This window comes from Scophthalmus maximus, chromosome 15 (genome assembly GCF_022379125.1).
Source record: "Scophthalmus maximus strain ysfricsl-2021 chromosome 15, ASM2237912v1, whole genome shotgun sequence".
Taxonomy (NCBI): domain Eukaryota; kingdom Metazoa; phylum Chordata; class Actinopteri; order Pleuronectiformes; family Scophthalmidae; genus Scophthalmus; species Scophthalmus maximus.
The window spans coordinates 7,361,214-7,380,201 of NC_061529.1; the positions used below are offsets into that span (position 1 = coordinate 7,361,214).

Below are 18,988 nucleotides of genomic sequence, written 5' to 3' on the forward strand. Positions count from 1 at the left end.
GTTTGCTATGCTTACATATTTGTTATTATATAGAAGTATGAAAAAATTGTCCCACAACAAGCTGGGAAACAATATAATTGACTTCCACGTTAAATGTGTTAAATGCAACAATTAAGATTTAAAATAAATGAACACTCACATCCCCACTCAATGGTCCACTCACTATGTTCTATTGATCACTAATTCATACAATCGACAGTGATAAGCCGATGTGCAAAGACGGTGTAAGACAGAGCAAAGCTCCTACAAGTAGCTTAAGTGGACCCGGAGAGAGGATCTGAGTGGATTTATTTGTCAAGCGCTTTTGTACAGTGCTGTTACCAAAATGATTGTTGATCATCAAAGCAGGAGTACCAAAGTTTAATCAGAAGCCGCTTTACCAACTGAAAAGTTCAAAAAAATAAATTGTTAAAAAAATAAGCAGACTTCACTTTCTGTATGGAGCATTGAGTAATTACAGATCAATACTCTTTTAATTGCAGAGTAACTTAATGCCTTAAAAACATTTTTTAATGTTCATTCATAAACTAAAGGAGACTTTCAGTTAAAGCCGTTGTGTTGCGCAACAAGAAACCTGTTAAGAATGAAAGTTAATGATTGACCTCAGAAAACAGTTGGAAAATAAAACGATTCAAATTTGAAACAACTATGGATCCCCATTTTAAATCCAAAACTAGCTCCTTATATTGCACAGGATTGTTTTTCTGATTAAAATGTAATATCTGCAAGACCATGACAACTGGGCAAACTGCATCTGACAAGAAAGATCCTGTGTTGATTGAAAGGCCAGAAATAGCTTTGAAATATTATATTAACAGGCAGACAGGAGAGGACATGACAATGATGCCCTTTAAAGACTGAGAACGATACCATGTTACATTAATTACAAATTCAAGAAACTATTTCAGTGACACACTTAAGGTTTTATATTCCAGGACTTTACCTTATTTATTTATGTTTAATTATTGTTCTTTATACTTTTAGCCTAAGTACAAATTAGAAATACACAGAGATGACAGAGGTTGTCTCCTTTATTGACATGCATATTGATGAGTGACATTTATTAGGCCTTCGCTCCCTTTGAAATAACACCTTTTAGTTTTTTCCCCATGTACCTGTCTTCTTCCTCAGCAGCTCACAACAGTTCACAAAAGTGGTCCAAGTTTCTAACGTCCACAATTTGGCAAGATGTTTGATGAGGCGATGGGAAACACTCTGGAAAAGAAAGAGATTCACACTGTGGAGGCGGTGAGGAGAGGTGAAGCCAGACGCAGCACAGAACACTCCTGAAGCAGTCCACGTTCACAATGAAGCATTGTCTCATCACGCAGGGTGGAGTTCATAAAGTGAAGAGTCTTTGTTTTTAACAAGCCCAAAGTTAAGTCAATAAAAGCAGTGTGTAACAACATCTTCTGTTCAGGAGTCAGATTAGGCATCACAGGAGATGCCTGCTTTACTCTGTCTAAAATAACAATAACCCTCCTGCTCAGAATACTGCACAGCTCTAGCCTGAAGGTAAGCACTGTGTTGGATTTCATTCTCTCTTTTAAAGTGAATACAATGGCTGTCAAATCATTATTTACATGATATATATCCAATATTAGGACTTTGTTAATAACATGAAGTTAAAAAGACATGAAGAAACTGAGAAAAGTTCACATCTTATTAATTTTAAAGCAATGACCACATCAGAATGGTCCAGTTTTTGTTAACTCAGTTGAGGCACCTGCAGCTGCTGTAGAATACACCAACTCATGCCTGCACTTTAATAAAACACTTATCAAGAGACTTGTTAGGATCTGAGAACTCACCAATTAATCAGCAGTCATCATGGAGGTAAATGTCAATAACGACTGCAAATATAAGATCTCATTACTCAAAGGGGAATTAAACATTCTCTTTAAGATAAATTTGGGTAAATAAAACACAAATCTAACCTCTTAAAGTATATTTGAGTTGTGAGACTTCAATTATCAAAACCCAAGGCCTGCTGCATACAGTGCTTTTATCAATTACAACAGAGAATATCTTAAATTCTGTTACAACGTCCTGATTTCCATTAAAATTAAACAAAAAAAATTCCATTAAAGCTACTTGTATTCTTTCTTGTTCTTCTCTTGTTCAACAATGTTTGATGCGTAGTGCAGTTGGTGCCTTTTAAAAATCTGAAAGTATTGAAATGTTATAATGACAATGATTTTTAAATAGATTCTGGTTCAGACCTCGGTGAGTAAATATCTCTGGCCAGTCAGTGCCAGATAATGATCATCTGATTTCAAGAGAGAAGTGTGAAATCCAGCAGACAGTGAAGCTCTCGGGGGCCTGACTGAACAGTATTCTGAGTTCTCCCTCTGGTGATCATGTTGTCTCATTATTTCTTTTTGGGGGCGTTGGGTGTGTTGAATTTGAAAAAGATAATGTCCCCGTCCTCCACGACGTAGTTCCTGCCCTGTTGCCTGTATTTCCCAGCAGCCTGAGAAAGAGAGGGGAGAATATCAGGGCATTAGGTGCATTCAAAGGTTTAAGTATTTAAAGCTGTTTTCAGACATGAACGCGAGACATTATAAATGTCTGTAAAATTGGGTTCGGACATTTTCCGGAGTTTGACGTTCACATATGAAGAGCACAGCAGGAGATTGTGCGTGTCAGACGCGTTCACGACAGCAGGAACATTTCTGGTAGATTCAGGTGAGGGGGCGGCGCCTGAGTAGAGGGCCCACTCGCTCGCTGTGAAATATTCCAGCTGTATTGTCATTTTGACTCAACCGGAAGTTTTCCCGAAAATGTGTGTTGCAACATTTGTATTCTCACATACAGCTCCTCCAGAAAAGTTAAGTAAAATGTCCGGACTTCAGCGCACGTCTGAAAGCAGCTACAGACAGAAGTTAGGCAGTGAGGCAGTTCTAGCTTTTGATTGGGCTCATTACAAATACTCACCTTGACTGCGACTTCATTGCCCTCCTCTTTGAAGTCAATGTACTTCATCACCTCGGCCATGATGAAGCCTTTCTCAAAGTCAGTGTGGATCTTTCCTGCGGCTTGTGGAGCTTTGGAACCTTTCTGTTGAAGCAAATCAGAGCATTGGAAAGTAACTTTCAATGACACTTCTTAAGAGGACTTTGAAATAAATTTGTTAACCTAGAATCGATGTAGAGTTAATCCATGAGAAGCGAAGGCGATTATGAACTGTGAAGAAGTGCTTTTTTTTGAAAATCATAACACTCACCCTGATGGTCCACGCTCGCACCTCATCTGGTCCCGCTGTGAAGAAGTATTCCAGCTGTAGCGCTGCATAGCCGGTCTTTATTATTTTGGTCAGAACACTTCAAAAAAAATGGAAGAACATGATTAATAATTGACACATACCTGGATTAAAGCCAGGGTTCAGTTATTTTAACAGTACAGACGAGTATTTAATCATCTCTTACTGTGCTTGACAGATTTACCAGTTATGCTTTATTTAGTTATTTTTATATCTATTGATAGAAGCATCAGACAAAACAAGCAATGGGAACACATCCATTCAAACCATTTTGTGATATTTATAGTCGTAATAACTATAACTTGCTGCTCCTAGTCTGAACCTGATCAAATAGATTCTTGCCACATGACGTGTGTGTATGTCTCACCTCTGTGTCTTCACTTCCTCACAGTACTTATTCCTCTCCTCCTCGTCCTCCATGTCCAGCAGTTTGGACTCCAGCGCTCCACTCAGGGGAATGACCAGGGCACCGGGGTCGTGAGCATCTACCCACTCCTTGATTTTTGCCAACCTGCGGGGGGGAGCAGCAGGAGAACATTTCTGAATACTCAACAGCTAAATATATGAGCAGAATGTACGGAACATGTCGAAGGATAATAGTAAAGGAAACTAAACCTACCACTTGTTCTTTTTTCTGATGTAATCCTTCTCGGAGAGATTCACCAGGTAGATCATGGGCTTGGATGTCAGAAACAGGTATTTGTTCAACACCTCAATCTGTGGAGAGAAATCAAAAACTACTTTCAGAAAACCTTTTCAGTTCATTTTTTTTCTGGAAATCCTACTGCTCAGACAAATGTGTATCCTGCCAAAGATTTGATTCTGCTGATGCAGTAATGACAAATGAAAGCACAATTACACCAAACAATAAATGTCATGAGAATCAATAGTTTTGTATGATGTCTATACCAAAATATCTAAATTACAGTGTTTTTAACAGGCGCATTTTAAATTCCCAAATTATTCAAAAAATTAAATGAGCAATTTGAATAACAACCAAATTAATATGAAGGAAAAAAGAAAACTATTTTCTAACACACACACACACACACACACACACACACACACACACACACACACACACACACACACACACACACACACACACACACACACACACACACACACACACACACACACACACACACACACACACACACACACACACACACACACACACACACACAGAGTACCTCTTTTTCATTCCAGTCAGCGTAAAATCTGACTGGTTTCTTCTCTTCCGCCACCCAGTTCTTTATCTTCACCATGATGTCCTGAAGCAAGAAGCAACAGGAAAGTTTGATGACAGATCAGATTATGAAATCCTATTCCCCCCAACAGTACAGCAAGTGCTCTCACCAACACACTTTACTTACATATTCAGGTTTTAGTTTTTTGTCGCTTCCCCTGACTGCAGTTTTCTCCAGTTTGTCGAGGATCGGGTCGATCATTTCCTCGTCTTTTAGTCGCAGCTCCTCATGGATGATCTCAATGTCCCTCACGGGGTCAACATTACCTTCGACGTGGATAATATCCTCGTCGTCAAACGCACCTAAAAACACAAGCATTGACAGATGTAGCAAGTCTGTCACTAATATTTACAGTATATGATATTTCTAGCTTCAGGAAAAGTAGGGCTGGATAGCAGTTATGTTTTAAGTTCACACATAAATACAAAAACTTTGCTTATGTAAACATATGTTTTTACAAATCCCTTTTTTCAAAAATTCACATAACAAGCCAAAGTTGTCACTTTAAAAACCATGTCAACAAACAAGCAGCCACACACAAAAATCTCAATCTTAAACATTTAATTTAAATAACAGAATCCATGATTATTTTATGTAAGAATGAGGATTTGACCAGACATTCAATACCAGCTTTTGATACTTGAAAATTGTAATAGCCTGTGCTGTTGACGTATAGCAGTCGGCAAAGTAATCTATATTCACAGGAAACTGGTGAACTAGATATGTCTGGGCCAAAGGCCTGGAAGTGTAGCCTCGACTATAACTCGCCCACTAACACCTGTCCGCTCTGCTCAGTTGCTGCCACACAGCAGCTGCAGTGGGCAGTGATATTGACAACTCACGGGTCATGTGGAAGATGCCGTCGCAGGCACTGATGTGGGAGAGGAAGGCATTTCCAAGTCCCTGTCCTGCGTGAGCTCCCTTCACCAGACCAGCAATGTCCACGACATTTAGGAAGGCGGGGACCTTACTGTGGAGACACAAAAACAAGGCCAGGACAGGAGGGATTGTCAGTGAGAGGCAGTGACGTGACACAGACCAAACCTTACAGAACACCCTCACTCTAGCTTCCTTCCACCGTGTGATTCTCTCCTTCTTCTACGTTTTTTCCAAGAGTCTTAAACAATGCTGCAAATGACTTGGCATTCAATGCTGCTGATGTTGAGTCACTGCAGGCACCTGGCTGGTTTGTGGTACTGGCAGAGGAAATCATAGCGCTCATCTGGGACAGGTACCCGGCTCTCGTTTGGGTCAATCGTGCAGAATGGGAAGTTCTCGGCTGCAGCCTGGCTTTTGGTCAGCACGTTGAAAAAGGTGGATTTCCTGCCGAGGGGGGAATGAGAGGATAGTTAGGGTGAGCTCTGAGAGAGACGAGCCCAGAGTTTTGTCTGTTGTTTCACGATGTCTACACTTCAAGTGGAGTAAGGTACATACCCGACATTAGGTAATCCCACGATTCCAATTTTCAGAGATGTGCCAAATCGTCCAATCAATGGAGGCTGTTTCGGTGCTTCTCCCTTTTTGGGGGGCATCTACAAGAGTCACAACGAGTCGGTTACACCACGAGCCCCATGTCAAAAACAAACTCCCACCAACAGCCCGAGTCCCTCGCTCCAACAGCAGCCTCGGTCTTTAACCGGCGAGTGGCTCCAGTAAAAACGTGTACAGTCGTATGCTCATTGAAACACACAGCATGCTAACGTTAGCTAGTGGCTAACGGGAGCCACGTCTGTTTCTGCCGTTAGCCAGAATATCCCGCCCGACACAGAGTCCAGTCGACACTTCCCGCTCAACACAAACAGCCCGACAGCTTTGGAATCTGGAGTACATCCTCACTCAGTACCTTTCGGTCGGTCCTTGGTCTGTGGGCGACGAGGGCTTCGTGTTCCTGAGTCGAGCACGCACTCGGCCGCTCCACTGGAAAGACAGGCTGCAGAGCAGAGCGGAAGCGTTTTGACGCGAGGGCTCTCTGATTGGTCGGAGAGAGAGCGCTGAAACGTGACGTCAGAGGTGCACAGTTGAACGTTGAATGCAGACTATTTGAGGTTTTTATTCACTTATTCAGCTTTATTTTCTCTTGTAAAAAAAACAATATTTTCATCTTTGACATTTGTGAATCGACCAAAAATATCTCTACATATTTGTCGTTACTTTGCCGTCTGTCTTCCCGCGGTGCGTCGCTAGGTCTGGCCATTTTATGTGATGCGTTCTATAACATGCATACTGCTGCATATGAAATGTTTGTGCAGTTTCAATATATATCTATATGTTTAAAATGTTTAAACAGATAGAATTTTGTTTTTGTATTTCTTCTAACTTAGTACTTAGTAACATGTGTTACCTTGGTAACAAACCCCATTTTGCCAACTGTCAATCATGGAGGATGTGTGGCAACAAGTGGCACAGGAAAAACTACTGAATGAATTTAACGCAGTATCAGCAAATTCTGGGGGTAAATGTCCTCAGTCCAATGACATCACACTCTCTGTGATCTGACATAAGATCTAAAACATGTTGAGTGAGCAAGAAAGGCTAAAATATCTAGTGAGCTTAGTGAGTAATTTGGCACGTTCCACAGTTAATGTTTCATTTTCCCTCATATTGTAAAGTTAATCAAATGAGAAATAACATAATCATCTGACCCTTATATAAGTGATTTATACAGTATTTATTTCCCCAAAATATTCATAAATGGAATGATGGTGCACACGTCAAGTCAAAGCATTAAATGTTTTATTTCTGTCAAGAAAAAAAATACAAACTCCAGAGAGTTTGATAGGACTTCACGGTACAATACCTGGAGCAAAATTGCCTCTTAATCATTGGGACAATGCGACCATTAGATGATACTACAGTGTTATAGACAACAGAGCTACTAACCCAAATACATTTTTTTTTATTGCTTATGTACAACCCCCCCCCCCCCAAAAAAAGAACATTCCACCAAAAAGAAACAAAGAAACCAGCAAAAAACAAACAGCAAAATAAGAAAGTGTATATAACTTTCACAGAAAATCATTCTAATGTAAAATAAAGTCAGTCGAGCATATCAATCATTCACAACAGGCTGTGCTTTGGATTTATGTTAGCAATTTGGTTTTATCCAAAGTATGAGTTCACATTTTTTGATGAAAGTGAGAAGTTATCAACATTTGATGCAGAACTGGAGCCTTGCCCATTTACAAGCTTACTGATTTTTTGCCACATCAATTTTTTGGCAAAACACCTTTTCATGATTCTTTAAAGATAAAATTATCTTTAATGTTTTGGTGGTGACAGACAGCATTTTCAGACAATTTCATTGTCAGTTTCAACCTTTAATACATAATTCCAATAACAAACCTGATCCAAAAAAAAAACTAAACAAAAAGAAACAAGCAATTCAAACATTATCAATGAATGTGTTGTTGACTCTTCTAATGCTGCTCTCAATAGTGACCTGGGGAAAAAAAGGACAAAGAATATGAATATGTGAAATAAATTGCAAACTGTTTCAATGACAATGACAAGATTACACAAAAATCTGAATTTTTAGATGAATTGCAAATCAATAAATAAGTTCTAAGCTGAATGATAGAAACATGGTTTAAACATACGTGGTGAGTAGGACCGGGACCGGGATCGAGAGCGGTAGCCCCTGCTGTAATAAGGAGATGGAGATCTGCGTCTGTAGAGAAAAAGAAAACCACATCTTATCACATTAACCTCAGGCCTTTAATCAGGCATCTGGCTACATTAATATCATCCACTTTCAATCTTAAGACTAATCAGTAAATAACTTTTTTAAAATAGTTAATAGTTGCAGTCCGATCAATAAACATCAAGTGAAATACTTGGTCAAAAAGGCCACAAGGAACTTACCTGTATGATCTGTACTCTCGGTCATCATAACGATCATAGTCACGATCATAACCTCTGTCATAGCCTCTGTCGTAGCCCCTGTCATAGTCCCTTGAGACACGCCTTGATGAACCACCACTGCTGCTACTGCCACCGCCGCCGCCGCCGCCACCACCACCTCCGCTTCCGCTTCCGCTGCCGCCTCCGCCGCTATAAAGCACACAATATAGTTTACTGGCAGCCTGGAAGACATCACACACAGCAGCTTCCAGACATCCAAAAATCAAAATATAAAGAGCTGGTGGTTTAGAAAGAAACACTCACTACGTGGGACGGCCCATGTAGATTCCAGGGGTGGGGGTATGGGCTCGTTTAGTAATGGAGAAATCAACTCGGATCCTGCGTCCGTCAAGCTCCATGCCGTTAGCGCGTTCCTTTGCCTGAAACAAAATCAGAAGTAGACTTTTCATCTAGTAAGAAAATTGAATAGTTTGCACCTCTTTTATACAGGAGACTTATACATTTATTCAACTACCACTAAACTAATTTACATGATGGTTGTCACCATGAGCAGAGACTCTAGTTTGGACTGTAGCTACACAAGTTTCCATATCATTACATGTTTATCAAAGCAAGATACATTTCACTTCATATCACGTCTCTCCTGTGACTAAACAGATATATCCCCATCTTATTCTCCACACCTCCTTGGAGTCCTCGCTGTTTTCAAAGTAGACAAAGGCAAAGCCTCTCGACCGACGAGACTGCTGGTCATACACGATGTTGACGTCACTCAAAGGGCCATATTTAGAGAAAACCTCTCGCAGATCCCTCTCAGTGGTGTAGAGGCTCAGTCCAAACACGCCCAGACAGTTGTTGGGGTCTGGGTTGGCCTGCGAGAGAAAATAGTAAGCAAATGACTTTCCACATCACTGCTACTAAAGTCTGCTCTTCTGGATATAGTAGTAGCACCTGGATATCTGAAAGGAAATATGAAAAAAGATGTTCATACATACATGAGCATTGTGTCTTTCATATTTCATACAAGTGTACAAGTAGCACAATTTATAGGGTGGGGTGCTCTTAAGTGCTATTAAAATGTTACAGGTGATAGTTGAGAAAATTTTACTATTTGGTGATTTGCCAGATTATGTTTGGAATCAATATAGGTGTAACATTTCTGAAATGTTCATTTCTGAACATTTCTGATTTGAGAAGATTTTTACAAATAATCTTCTCAAATCAAGAAACTACAAAATAACTAGTTTGTCCAAGAAGATTTTCTCAGTTCCAGTACATTCTTTACGAACAACAAGGCCCACAGGAACCTTACCCTGTTGCCAATGTGTCTGCGTCGGTTTGACATGGGGGATCGGCTATGACTCCGACGGCGGCGGTACTCCCCACTACGAGATCGGCTCCTTGAACGGCGTCGGTGCGAGCGGGATCGAGAGCGGGAGTAGTGCCTGCGTGAGCTTCTGTGGGACCGGGACCTACAGATGGACATCGACGTCACTTTTACTTTCATTATACACAGGAAAGTAACTGTTTTAGAAATATATTTCAAGAATCCACGAGTCACAACTAACTTTGAAAACTGATGCCCGTCTCACCTAGACTTGGATCTTGATCCTGAATGAGATCTGGACCTGGAATGGCGGGAGCCATCTTTGGAGTGTGCTGGCGAGTGGCTGGTGGATTTTGCAGATCCCCGAGGGGATGCACTCCTCGAGCCGGGACGAGAGTCCTGGACAGACCAGACATCCAAGTCAGAAACACTCTAAAAGCCGAGGGTTCGTCAAAAATCAAGAATTAAGGAGAAAGAAGGCGAGTGTGCGCTCGCCCTCTACATGACTCTTTCAGAAAGGAGTTCACCATATATAGGCATATAACAGATTTGACACTAAATAATTTAGAATTTGATTACGTAGTCAAACATTGCAACAAGTATTCAAAGTTCAAATTTAAAACAATTTAGCTGGAAATTATGATTGCACACAAAATAAACCTTACACATATGGAAGGATTGACGAGTGATATTTGTGATAGAGAAAGGAAATAGTGCATGCTTTAGAGAAAGAAAAGGATGAAATAGAGGAATAATAGAGCAGATTGTTAGGAAGTTACTCATACCCTGGTAAACTTCTGATCTTAACTTCATTACTTCTTTAACTTCATTACTTCAAAACAACCCTTCATTTCTTCTTTCTTCTCTTTGACATTATGACTTCTTTTCTCCTCCTCTTCCCCCATTTACCATCTGCCATTACAACACTAGTAGTGGGGACAGATCTTGATCGCTTCTGCTCAGCATCCAACACATTAGCATGCATCAACACCATCAGCTTCAAACAACAACAACTTCACATCTGACACGTCTTGCGGCTTTTTCTTTCTTCCAACCTCAACCTTAACAAAGAACAAACAAGGGTGATAAGGCATGTTGGCTTCTGTTGAAAACCAAAAAGTACAAAGAAAACAATAGCAAATACGAGGACAACAACATCGATTAGCTGAATACATGTTTGTCTGTTAGCTCGCTATGGCATTAAAGAGCTGCAACATTTAGTCGATTAATCGATTAGTCAATGGACAGAAAAATAACTATGTATATGACTTGATTCAATAAAACCTTCTGTGACTTTAAACTTCTTAATTTAGAATTTTAGCTTTTTGAGCTTTTTTCAAAAAATGATTGAAACCGAAATCACTTTTTTGACCAAACGAATAACCGATTAATCGAAAAATAACACAATTTCATTGATGGTAAAAATAGAAGTTGCAGCCCTGATGGTTTTCGTTCTTCTTAAACAGCCATTCACAAAACACAAAAACTGGACGTTGATCTGCATATTGACTAGTACTTATATTTTGGTTATATTTGGTAATATATTTCAATACTTGATGCTAATAACAATTGAGCAGCTAATACGCGGTATAGTAGTAAGTGGGGTGACGTCTGCTGCGATGCTCTCTAGGCCCCGTAGCTAGTTAGCTTAGCAAACATTACAATAACATTACGGCACCGTTACGCTACTTAGAGTAAACTGTAAATCGTATCAGTTATGATAACTCACACAAAACTCTACTGTTACTCTCACTAAGAACATAAGTCGCTCAGGTCTGAGGTCGCTTTAAAAAAAACAAAAACTACTTCCATTAGCAGAACTGCGGACATAGCCAAGCTAGCTAGGTAACGTTAGCTAACTAGCTTAACGTCTTTTATGAACAGTTTTTCTCACCTGCTCCCTGAACTCTTTCTCGTTGTCACTCATATTTACGTTGTTAAAACAAACAGATGTCTAACAACGTACGTGGTTCCCTAGCTTTAACGATTGATTTCAACGTAATACTACCGAATTTACCGGTAAAGCAAACCGGACAGAAAAGTGAGTTCTGCAACTGACAGCGCTCGTTGTCCTGTTCCGGTTTGATTTTCAGATTAAAAGCGCAAAATGACTAAATATTAAAAGTGAAAATAAAATGATTTAACAATAATTAAGGGCAGTAATTACGATTGAATGTAATAGGTCTCAGTATATTTAAATCTTAGTTTTGGGACTACAGATGTAGCATGTCCTTTTGCTACAATAGTTTAAATGTTAAGAGTAGAGATGTTAACAAAGCCTGTTACCTAGCTCTAGTCACAAGACTTTTGTTTTGATGATGAATATTAATCTTATTCATTAATCAAATCCAAAAAAAAAGCTGTTACACGCTAATTTTCCATTGCCATAATCTCTCCAGCAGACTTCAGAGTCTACATGTGTATTATAATATTGATTCATACCACTTAGCTACAGATGACTGCATAAGTCGCTTCAAACACCCAAGTCCAATTTAAAAAAATACTTTATTACAGGGGAAAAAGAAAAGTCACATTTTCATAGCATGAAGTCAAACATGCATGTGTACAGTAGCTTGTTATGCAGTATACTATACTGTAAGTCAATGAAATAGCCCTAAGTAGCCTATTGCATTATGATCATGATTTACAGATCTAACAGCGCCTTGTGTAAAATATGAGCAACCAACTATTAATGCTCCACTCATCGAGGAAGATCAAACTATATACACACACACTCCATAAAGACTTTCTCATTCAGTCAAGTCATAAATAATAGCAAAACTTACATATTGCAAACACTCAACCATGCATTTTATGTCTGAAAAGGAGGTATTTTATTTTTCTATCTTGTCAGATATTGAATTTCACAACCTCATGTATTCATTTGCCATCCACTGTGTCAATCATAATTGGAAGAGAACAGCCAAATAACACTTAAACATCACTGACTGCAGCAATTTAAATAATGGATTTTGAGACCTGCTCCTCAGAAGTGACTTGGAATCATGTTTGACTCGGTAATTTACAAAAAACAAACAAACAAACAAACAAAAGAAGCATGCTCTGTGTTGAGCTCAGTGTCAGAGGGCTGAAGGCACTTCAGGCAGTACTTCAAAACAATCCAAAAGCCAATAGAAAAAGCCATTCAGTCAGTAGTGCCAAAGCTTGTACAATACATACATTCCTAACATCCTAATACTGCCTCCAATTATAACTCAGAGATTACAAAACATTATCATGTCCCTGACAGGAAAAGGGACATGAGCGAATCTTAAGACTAGCGTTTGATTTCTACAGACCAGAACAGACAAGACTGGGTTAGATTTCTGTCCACTTCTTTGGCCCACTTATTACTTTTTTCCCCCCGTCTCCATGTAGTTACTGTACACAGATGTTACTCCTGCTCTGAAAGTCTCTGTTGTTAGGCGGTTAATGGACAGGTGATTGTTGCGATACTCTATAGCAGCTTCCGATTGAGGATTTCCCAAATCATTAACTTCCTGAAGAGAGGCATGTGGCACTGTAGAGAAAGAGATGGGTGATATTTTCAGATTTAAAAAAATAAAATAAAACAAAAACAATGTTATTAGGTGAATATACAATATATACCTGTTTGAAGGTTAGAGGCCTTCCTTTTGCGATATAGTCAGCATATTTACAAGCAAAAACACCACAGTCACTGCCATTTTTCTGCTGGGGAATATCCTACAAGGCAAACACAAGGTAAACTCATTCATCTCACAGGGAAGGACACATTGTTCAAGTGTCAGGTCATTAATTCTTGTTACTTACAGCGGCCCTCAAGCTTCCAATAGTCCATTTGGCACTGTCGAGGTCTCTGCCTTTCTTTGTTTTATGCTCTTCTCTGAGATAGAGTCTGGAAAATGAGCACAATGATGCTGTTCATTATGTAATAACACAGGGGGAAAACATGGAAAAATCATTTTGCTTTGGCCAGACAACCAAATCTTAAAAGCACGAGGACTCACAGTAATTGACTACAGATGTCATCATGTCTCTGGCCCATCGAGTCATATGACTTCAGTGTCTTCGAATTAAAATCAATGACCTGGAATGAGAGTAAGAGGGGGGAAAAAGATAAAATATAAAGTGAAACTAACCCTGTCCCCTTCTACGACGTTTTGCAGAGGAACATTAAAGCGACCGAATAATTATTTTTTTGCAGCCCTGAAATCAACTTAAATGAGAAATAAGACAGAGGGAAGTGTGATGCATCTACAGTCACTGACTGTCATTCTGACTTACAGCCATCGCCCAGTGGACACCCAGATGGAGTGGGACCAGGATGAGGTCGTAGAGGAAGAGGTCGATAGCTTTGGTCCAGCGCTTAACAGCAGCGTGTCCTCCAGCCTGCCCGCCCGCTCCCCCCCGAAGCTTGGGGAAGAAGAAGGTGCTAAACGAGTAGACTTTTAATCCTGCTGCTTCGCCAGAACATCGCTCCATGACCAGTGACAGGTAGAAGTTCATCACCTTGACCGAGGCAACAGAAGAAGACAAATGCATTTTTTTAAATACATTTTAAAAACAGACATTGGTCACATATCAACACATCCTGCTGCTCTTTAGTATTTCACTAAGAAACCGTTCACACTGTTCTGATCATCACAGTTGCATTAACCAACATCAATTCTTCCTAAAACAGAATTTAGAATGTCCATTGAATCTTTCCTTTCCCCACATGTCTTTATGTCCCCAAAGTTGAGTGTATTGCAAATAAATTATTATTAATAATAATAATAATAAAAAGAAAATCTAAACTGGCATTCCAGACGTACTACTTCTTCCTAAACCTTTCTTACTGCACCTTACCTCGTCGTTAAGCCAGCCTCCTTCCTGCAGTGTGGCCAGGTCTCTTTGTGTAATGCGGAGTTTGAACGCCGCACTGAGAACAAGGTTAGGATCACTCTGAGCCAAAGCGCCGCACACCTCTGCTGCCATTTCCTGCATAAAAACAAGAACCATATGAAGTGACATAAACTGTATGTAAACACAGTGAGACTACATCTAATGCTCTGAAACGTTAAATCTCACTTTTGTCAGCTTAGGTATGTCCTCATCGCTGTGCCTTGTGTGTGCAGAGTGTGCGTCGGGCCGGCTGACAGTCTCTCTGTCCACGAGATTGAGGCGAGTCGCTACTTCTGTCGAGAGGTCCAGCTCTGCAGCATGTTTCTGAAACAAACACGACATGACAAAATTACATTAGTGTTCCCATCCATAATGATAACTTAATGAGACTTCGACATGTTGGTGGAGAGCAAAAAAAAAAGGCTACCTTTGCATTCCGAACAGGCTCGGTGTTCTCGAAGCCGCCACTGAATGACTTGCTGAAAGTCATGCCAGCCCACCTGGAGATCACACTAACGGTAAGAGAAATACAACTTATCAACATGCACAACACAAACACGTATGAAGACACACTACACTGACCTGTCTTTGGTAGCAGATGCATTCCTCCATGTAAACATGCTCGGGGCAGCTGCGCAAGACACAAACGTCAATCCGACAGGGCAGATTTCACTGAAACATTCTTACTGATGAGAACACACACTGAATCAGCTGACTGTAATGTGAAAAGGGATGTTTAGTTATGAACTGGTGGGAATATGAGACTGTACAGCTTTTATGTTTCTTATGTGATATCAAAGTAATATATTCTGATTTTTTTCGACTGCTCTGACAGAAACAGGGATTTATAAAATGTGATAGCATTTTAAATTGACAATGACAGTATAATTCATTTAATGAAAATAATTGTTTGTGTGGCCGTCTTAGACCAAAGCTTCACTGAAAACTACCCACAACAAATTATTTTTAAAAAGCTATAATCTTAAGAGGTGAATAATGTCTGTCGAGGTATTTTACCTGTGTATCCCGTCTTTCTGGGCACTGACTCAAATGTTTTCCCTGAAGCAGCAGGTTTGTGATCACTCTGTGACTCACTGGGAGCAAAAGGAGGAAGGTATAAGAAAGCACGACTCTGTTTATGTCCAAGGGTTTATCTCGGTGAGATTTCCCCAAAAAACTCCACATGACTAACGAGTTATACTCACTCTTGTGGTTTTGTTTGGTTGAAAGGCAGTGGTTGACTTTTGCTGTATTTTTCTGTCACCATTTCCAGTAGGCGTCTGTAGTGCTCCTTATTATTCTGCTTTATGGCCTAGAGGCAAAACACAAACACATAACTAATGCAGCCAAATGGTGAACAGCCTTAAAGCATGATTACTGAAGTGGTTCTCTCGATAAATTTAACTCAAAACTGCACCCTGAAAGCAAGGGTAATTTATTTAATAACAGCAATTTATGAAAGATGAAGGCAGTTTACTATACTCCATAGACCAGAGGCTTAGTATTTTTATACTAAACAAAGCATTAAGCCAATTAATTAATTATTTTACCTCTTCCACGGTGAGATTGGGCTTGTAGCAGCGGTTGTGACCAAAGCCATTGCAGGTTGGGTCAGAGTTAGCGGTTCCAGCCCTCAGAGTTGACCTCGAGGGCAGCAGCTGAAGGGAGCCTCTCCTCTCCCTGTCAGGGAGACCAGCAGAGAGTGCCGTCCCACTGGATTCAAAAATGTTACATATATTAGAAAGGGACCATCTCCAAAAGGTGACATCATTAATCAATAAGACGGCTCAACAAATATGATTAAAAAAAATGAAATGCTGCAACAGCAGCGATGCAACTATACATTGGTGATGTGGAGTAGGAGTGAAGACAATATTAAAAACTGCACCACCTGCCTGTGTTTCCTCATTAAAGGAGGTGAGGAGCTCTGAAAGGGATTCTTGCCACCCCTCTCATTCACTCCACCGACTGGTTTATCTGTGGAATAGAGACAAAATGACGATGGGGATTATAAACAGGAACAAGTACAAATGAGGCAAACTGAGATAAAAACAGCATTTTCCTGCAGTAGAAGCTCCCCACACTTACCCATTCTCCACTCAGTACTGTTCAGCCATGAAGTGTGGAGCTCATCTATCCCCATCAATGTGACAGGCTGAATTCACAGAGGAAATACAGGGACCATAAAGATAGAGAACACAATATAACACCAGCGCATCAAACATAATTTGGCGTTACTTCCTGATATTCAAACTCTACACCCTACTGGGTTTGTCTTGAAATGCAGTTCATCCGTGTTATCAGAATGTCTCTCCAATGCAATATGCTTTGATTAAGCATATTGTGATAGCATTTTTCTTTCCCGTTCACGCTGCTGAACAGAAAAAAGACAACAATGTCTATTTAACATCTTGCCTCTCGTATAATCTTTAATACTAGGTTGTTTGATGTAGGCAAATTAACTATAGTCACGTTTTTGTAGATTTTCTTTTTGAATATGCAAACTACAAAAGGTGAGTAGGTGCATCTTTAAAGTAAACTAGGTAGTACTGAGCTAGACCATTAAACTGTTTGTCATATTTTTTCTGTTCAGTACAGTTCGATTGAGCACAAACCTGTGTCTGTTCATAACGTCTAGGCTTCTCACACCTGGTTGTCAGCGGGCTGCGCAGCCTGAGCAGACCTGCTACCCCGGCCACAGTCTTTTTCACAAAGCTGATGACTACATCTGAAGCAGAGGACAACACAAATGAACAACCTTCTTTCATTTGCCTATTTTTTTTTTTTTTTGCATAAATATCAAGGTGTTGTATTTTTAGTAAACAAACCTCGCCTGCGTCTCTTCACCTCTATAGGGTCACTCTGGCAAACACTGCCTGCAACATCAACACTGTAATGGTAAAATACACAAATTGATATACGTGACTGACAATATCTCAATAATATTGTCTCAGTGTTGTGATCTCAACAATGTGACCACAGATTTATTCAATTCATAATGCAGAGTGTAGTTTTTAATTCAGTTTTACTTGTAGTTTAAGTGATTATTTATATCAATCAGTTGATCGCACATTAACCACAGTTATATATCAGGTACAGTTACTGGTCACTTTTCAGATTAAGATTCAACAGAAAACAAGTGATCCCTCTCCCACACGTGACGCATCGGTGCAGGTTGATAGACTCAAAAGTTTGAAGAAGCACTTCTACATCAATAATATAAAGTACAACATACAGCGCAACTATCAGTGTCTACAAACATCATATGAGCGGACTAATGTTAATTAGAGTTAATATGGACTATTAAGTGAGAGTAAGTTGTTTGATGCTCAGCAGTTTAGCAATCAATGTTAATTAAAACCTGTCGCTATGACGGTATATATTTTTTAAGCTAGCAGTTTGCCAATAGCGCACCGACTTCACCACACTAGCAGTCAATGTTTGCGATAATTCAGCACCACGTTAATTCATAGATAATACAAAAACGATCGTTTTCATCGACAACCGACCTCTGGTAGTTCCGTTTAGCCGGTCTGCCGTGACTCTCCTGTCGCTGTGCTCCAGCTATCACGTCGGGTCGCGTGGACACCGCCGCGCCAACGTTCCCTTTCCCGGGCCACTCGGTGGGGTTTTGCCCCGCAGCGGGCTCAAACAGCGACGAGATTCCGTCAACTATCCATCCATACATCCCAGACAAATACGAGAAAATGGTAACGAGGTCTTCTACGTGGGCCAGGACTATTTCACCGCGGAGAAGAGGCCAAATAGCGATGTGCGACACTCACACACCGCCCGCCGTTACCTTAGCTTAGCGTCGCCGTGCTGATTGCTGGAGCGCGGAGGATGTGCGTCACACGGCATTGATGTTTCACGCGGTGCGAACGTTTTGAGCGTCGACGGAAGGTCGCGTGGGCGGGGTGCGAAAGTACGGCCGGACGGTGACACGAGCGGCTATTGCAGAGCCTGTAAACGAACGAACCCCCTGAGCAAGACGGTAGAGAGCGTCAGTGGCAGATCAGAATATCATTGGCTGCTGCGGAGCTGCTCAGAGTATCAGTAAGTGGTTATGTAACAATGGTCAAGATTTGTCAGAAAAATACTGAGAAAAGAGTGTAGAACCATAGTGGAAATAACTCTTTAAAATCAGTCAATTTGTCATGTATGAAGGCAAAAATTATGTTAAAATACTAAGAAAACAAACAATATTGTGGACTGAAAAAGTAAATGTGAACTGTAATGAGTATCCCACGTTTTGTTGGTCTACTGTTTATGCTATATTATCCAATAGGACGTTTGCATGGTTATTGCATACTACCCGTTTGCAGGATATGATCTTGAAATAAATTGAATGCAGAATCATTAATCCTAAATCAAAGGTTGAATAAATAAAGAGAACATGACAAACTTCCGTCTTGAAATACT

At 40.2% G+C, this 18,988-nt stretch overlaps 3 protein-coding genes across 4 annotated transcripts; all 3 read right to left on the reverse strand.

Annotated features, from left to right (window-relative positions):
* Positions 1 to 1,013: 1,013 nt before the first annotated feature.
* On the reverse strand, positions 1,014 to 6,474 carry LOC118286337 (obg-like ATPase 1). Its single transcript, XM_035610703.2, has 11 exons — positions 6,356 to 6,474; positions 5,947 to 6,044; positions 5,692 to 5,835; positions 5,355 to 5,482; positions 4,639 to 4,814; positions 4,456 to 4,536; positions 3,882 to 3,979; positions 3,630 to 3,773; positions 3,227 to 3,323; positions 2,938 to 3,060; positions 1,014 to 2,473 (listed from the first exon to the last, which is right to left on the reverse strand). Exons 2-11 carry the CDS (start codon positions 6,042 to 6,044, stop codon positions 2,372 to 2,374), a joined length of 1,191 nt encoding a protein of 396 aa, XP_035466596.1. The 5' UTR covers positions 6,356 to 6,474; the 3' UTR covers positions 1,014 to 2,371.
* Positions 6,475 to 7,228: 754 nt separating this feature from the next.
* Positions 7,229 to 11,785, reverse strand: LOC118286469 (transformer-2 protein homolog alpha-like). Its single transcript, XM_035610945.2, has 8 exons — positions 11,595 to 11,785; positions 9,966 to 10,099; positions 9,686 to 9,845; positions 9,057 to 9,245; positions 8,677 to 8,792; positions 8,374 to 8,562; positions 8,109 to 8,179; positions 7,229 to 7,951 (listed from the first exon to the last, which is right to left on the reverse strand). The coding sequence occupies exons 1-8, from the start codon at positions 11,625 to 11,627 to the stop codon at positions 7,941 to 7,943; spliced, it is 903 nt and encodes a 300-aa protein (XP_035466838.1). The 5' UTR covers positions 11,628 to 11,785; the 3' UTR covers positions 7,229 to 7,940.
* Positions 11,786 to 12,186: 401 nt separating this feature from the next.
* On the reverse strand, positions 12,187 to 18,408 carry senp2 (SUMO specific peptidase 2). Of its 2 annotated transcripts, none has more exons than XM_035609802.2 (17): positions 18,076 to 18,408; positions 17,395 to 17,456; positions 17,182 to 17,294; positions 16,655 to 16,721; positions 16,462 to 16,543; positions 16,117 to 16,279; positions 15,772 to 15,878; positions 15,584 to 15,660; positions 15,149 to 15,197; positions 14,994 to 15,066; positions 14,753 to 14,890; positions 14,531 to 14,662; positions 13,967 to 14,191; positions 13,690 to 13,769; positions 13,493 to 13,577; positions 13,310 to 13,405; positions 12,187 to 13,220 (listed from the first exon to the last, which is right to left on the reverse strand). In XM_035609802.2, exons 1-17 carry the CDS (start codon positions 18,252 to 18,254, stop codon positions 13,158 to 13,160), a joined length of 1,791 nt encoding a protein of 596 aa, XP_035465695.2. In that variant the 5' UTR covers positions 18,255 to 18,408; the 3' UTR covers positions 12,187 to 13,157. The 2 variants fall into 2 exon arrangements, with proteins under 2 accessions (XP_035465695.2, XP_035465694.2); XM_035609801.2 differs by having other exon boundaries at positions 14,994 to 15,078.
* Positions 18,409 to 18,988: the final 580 nt, after the last annotated feature.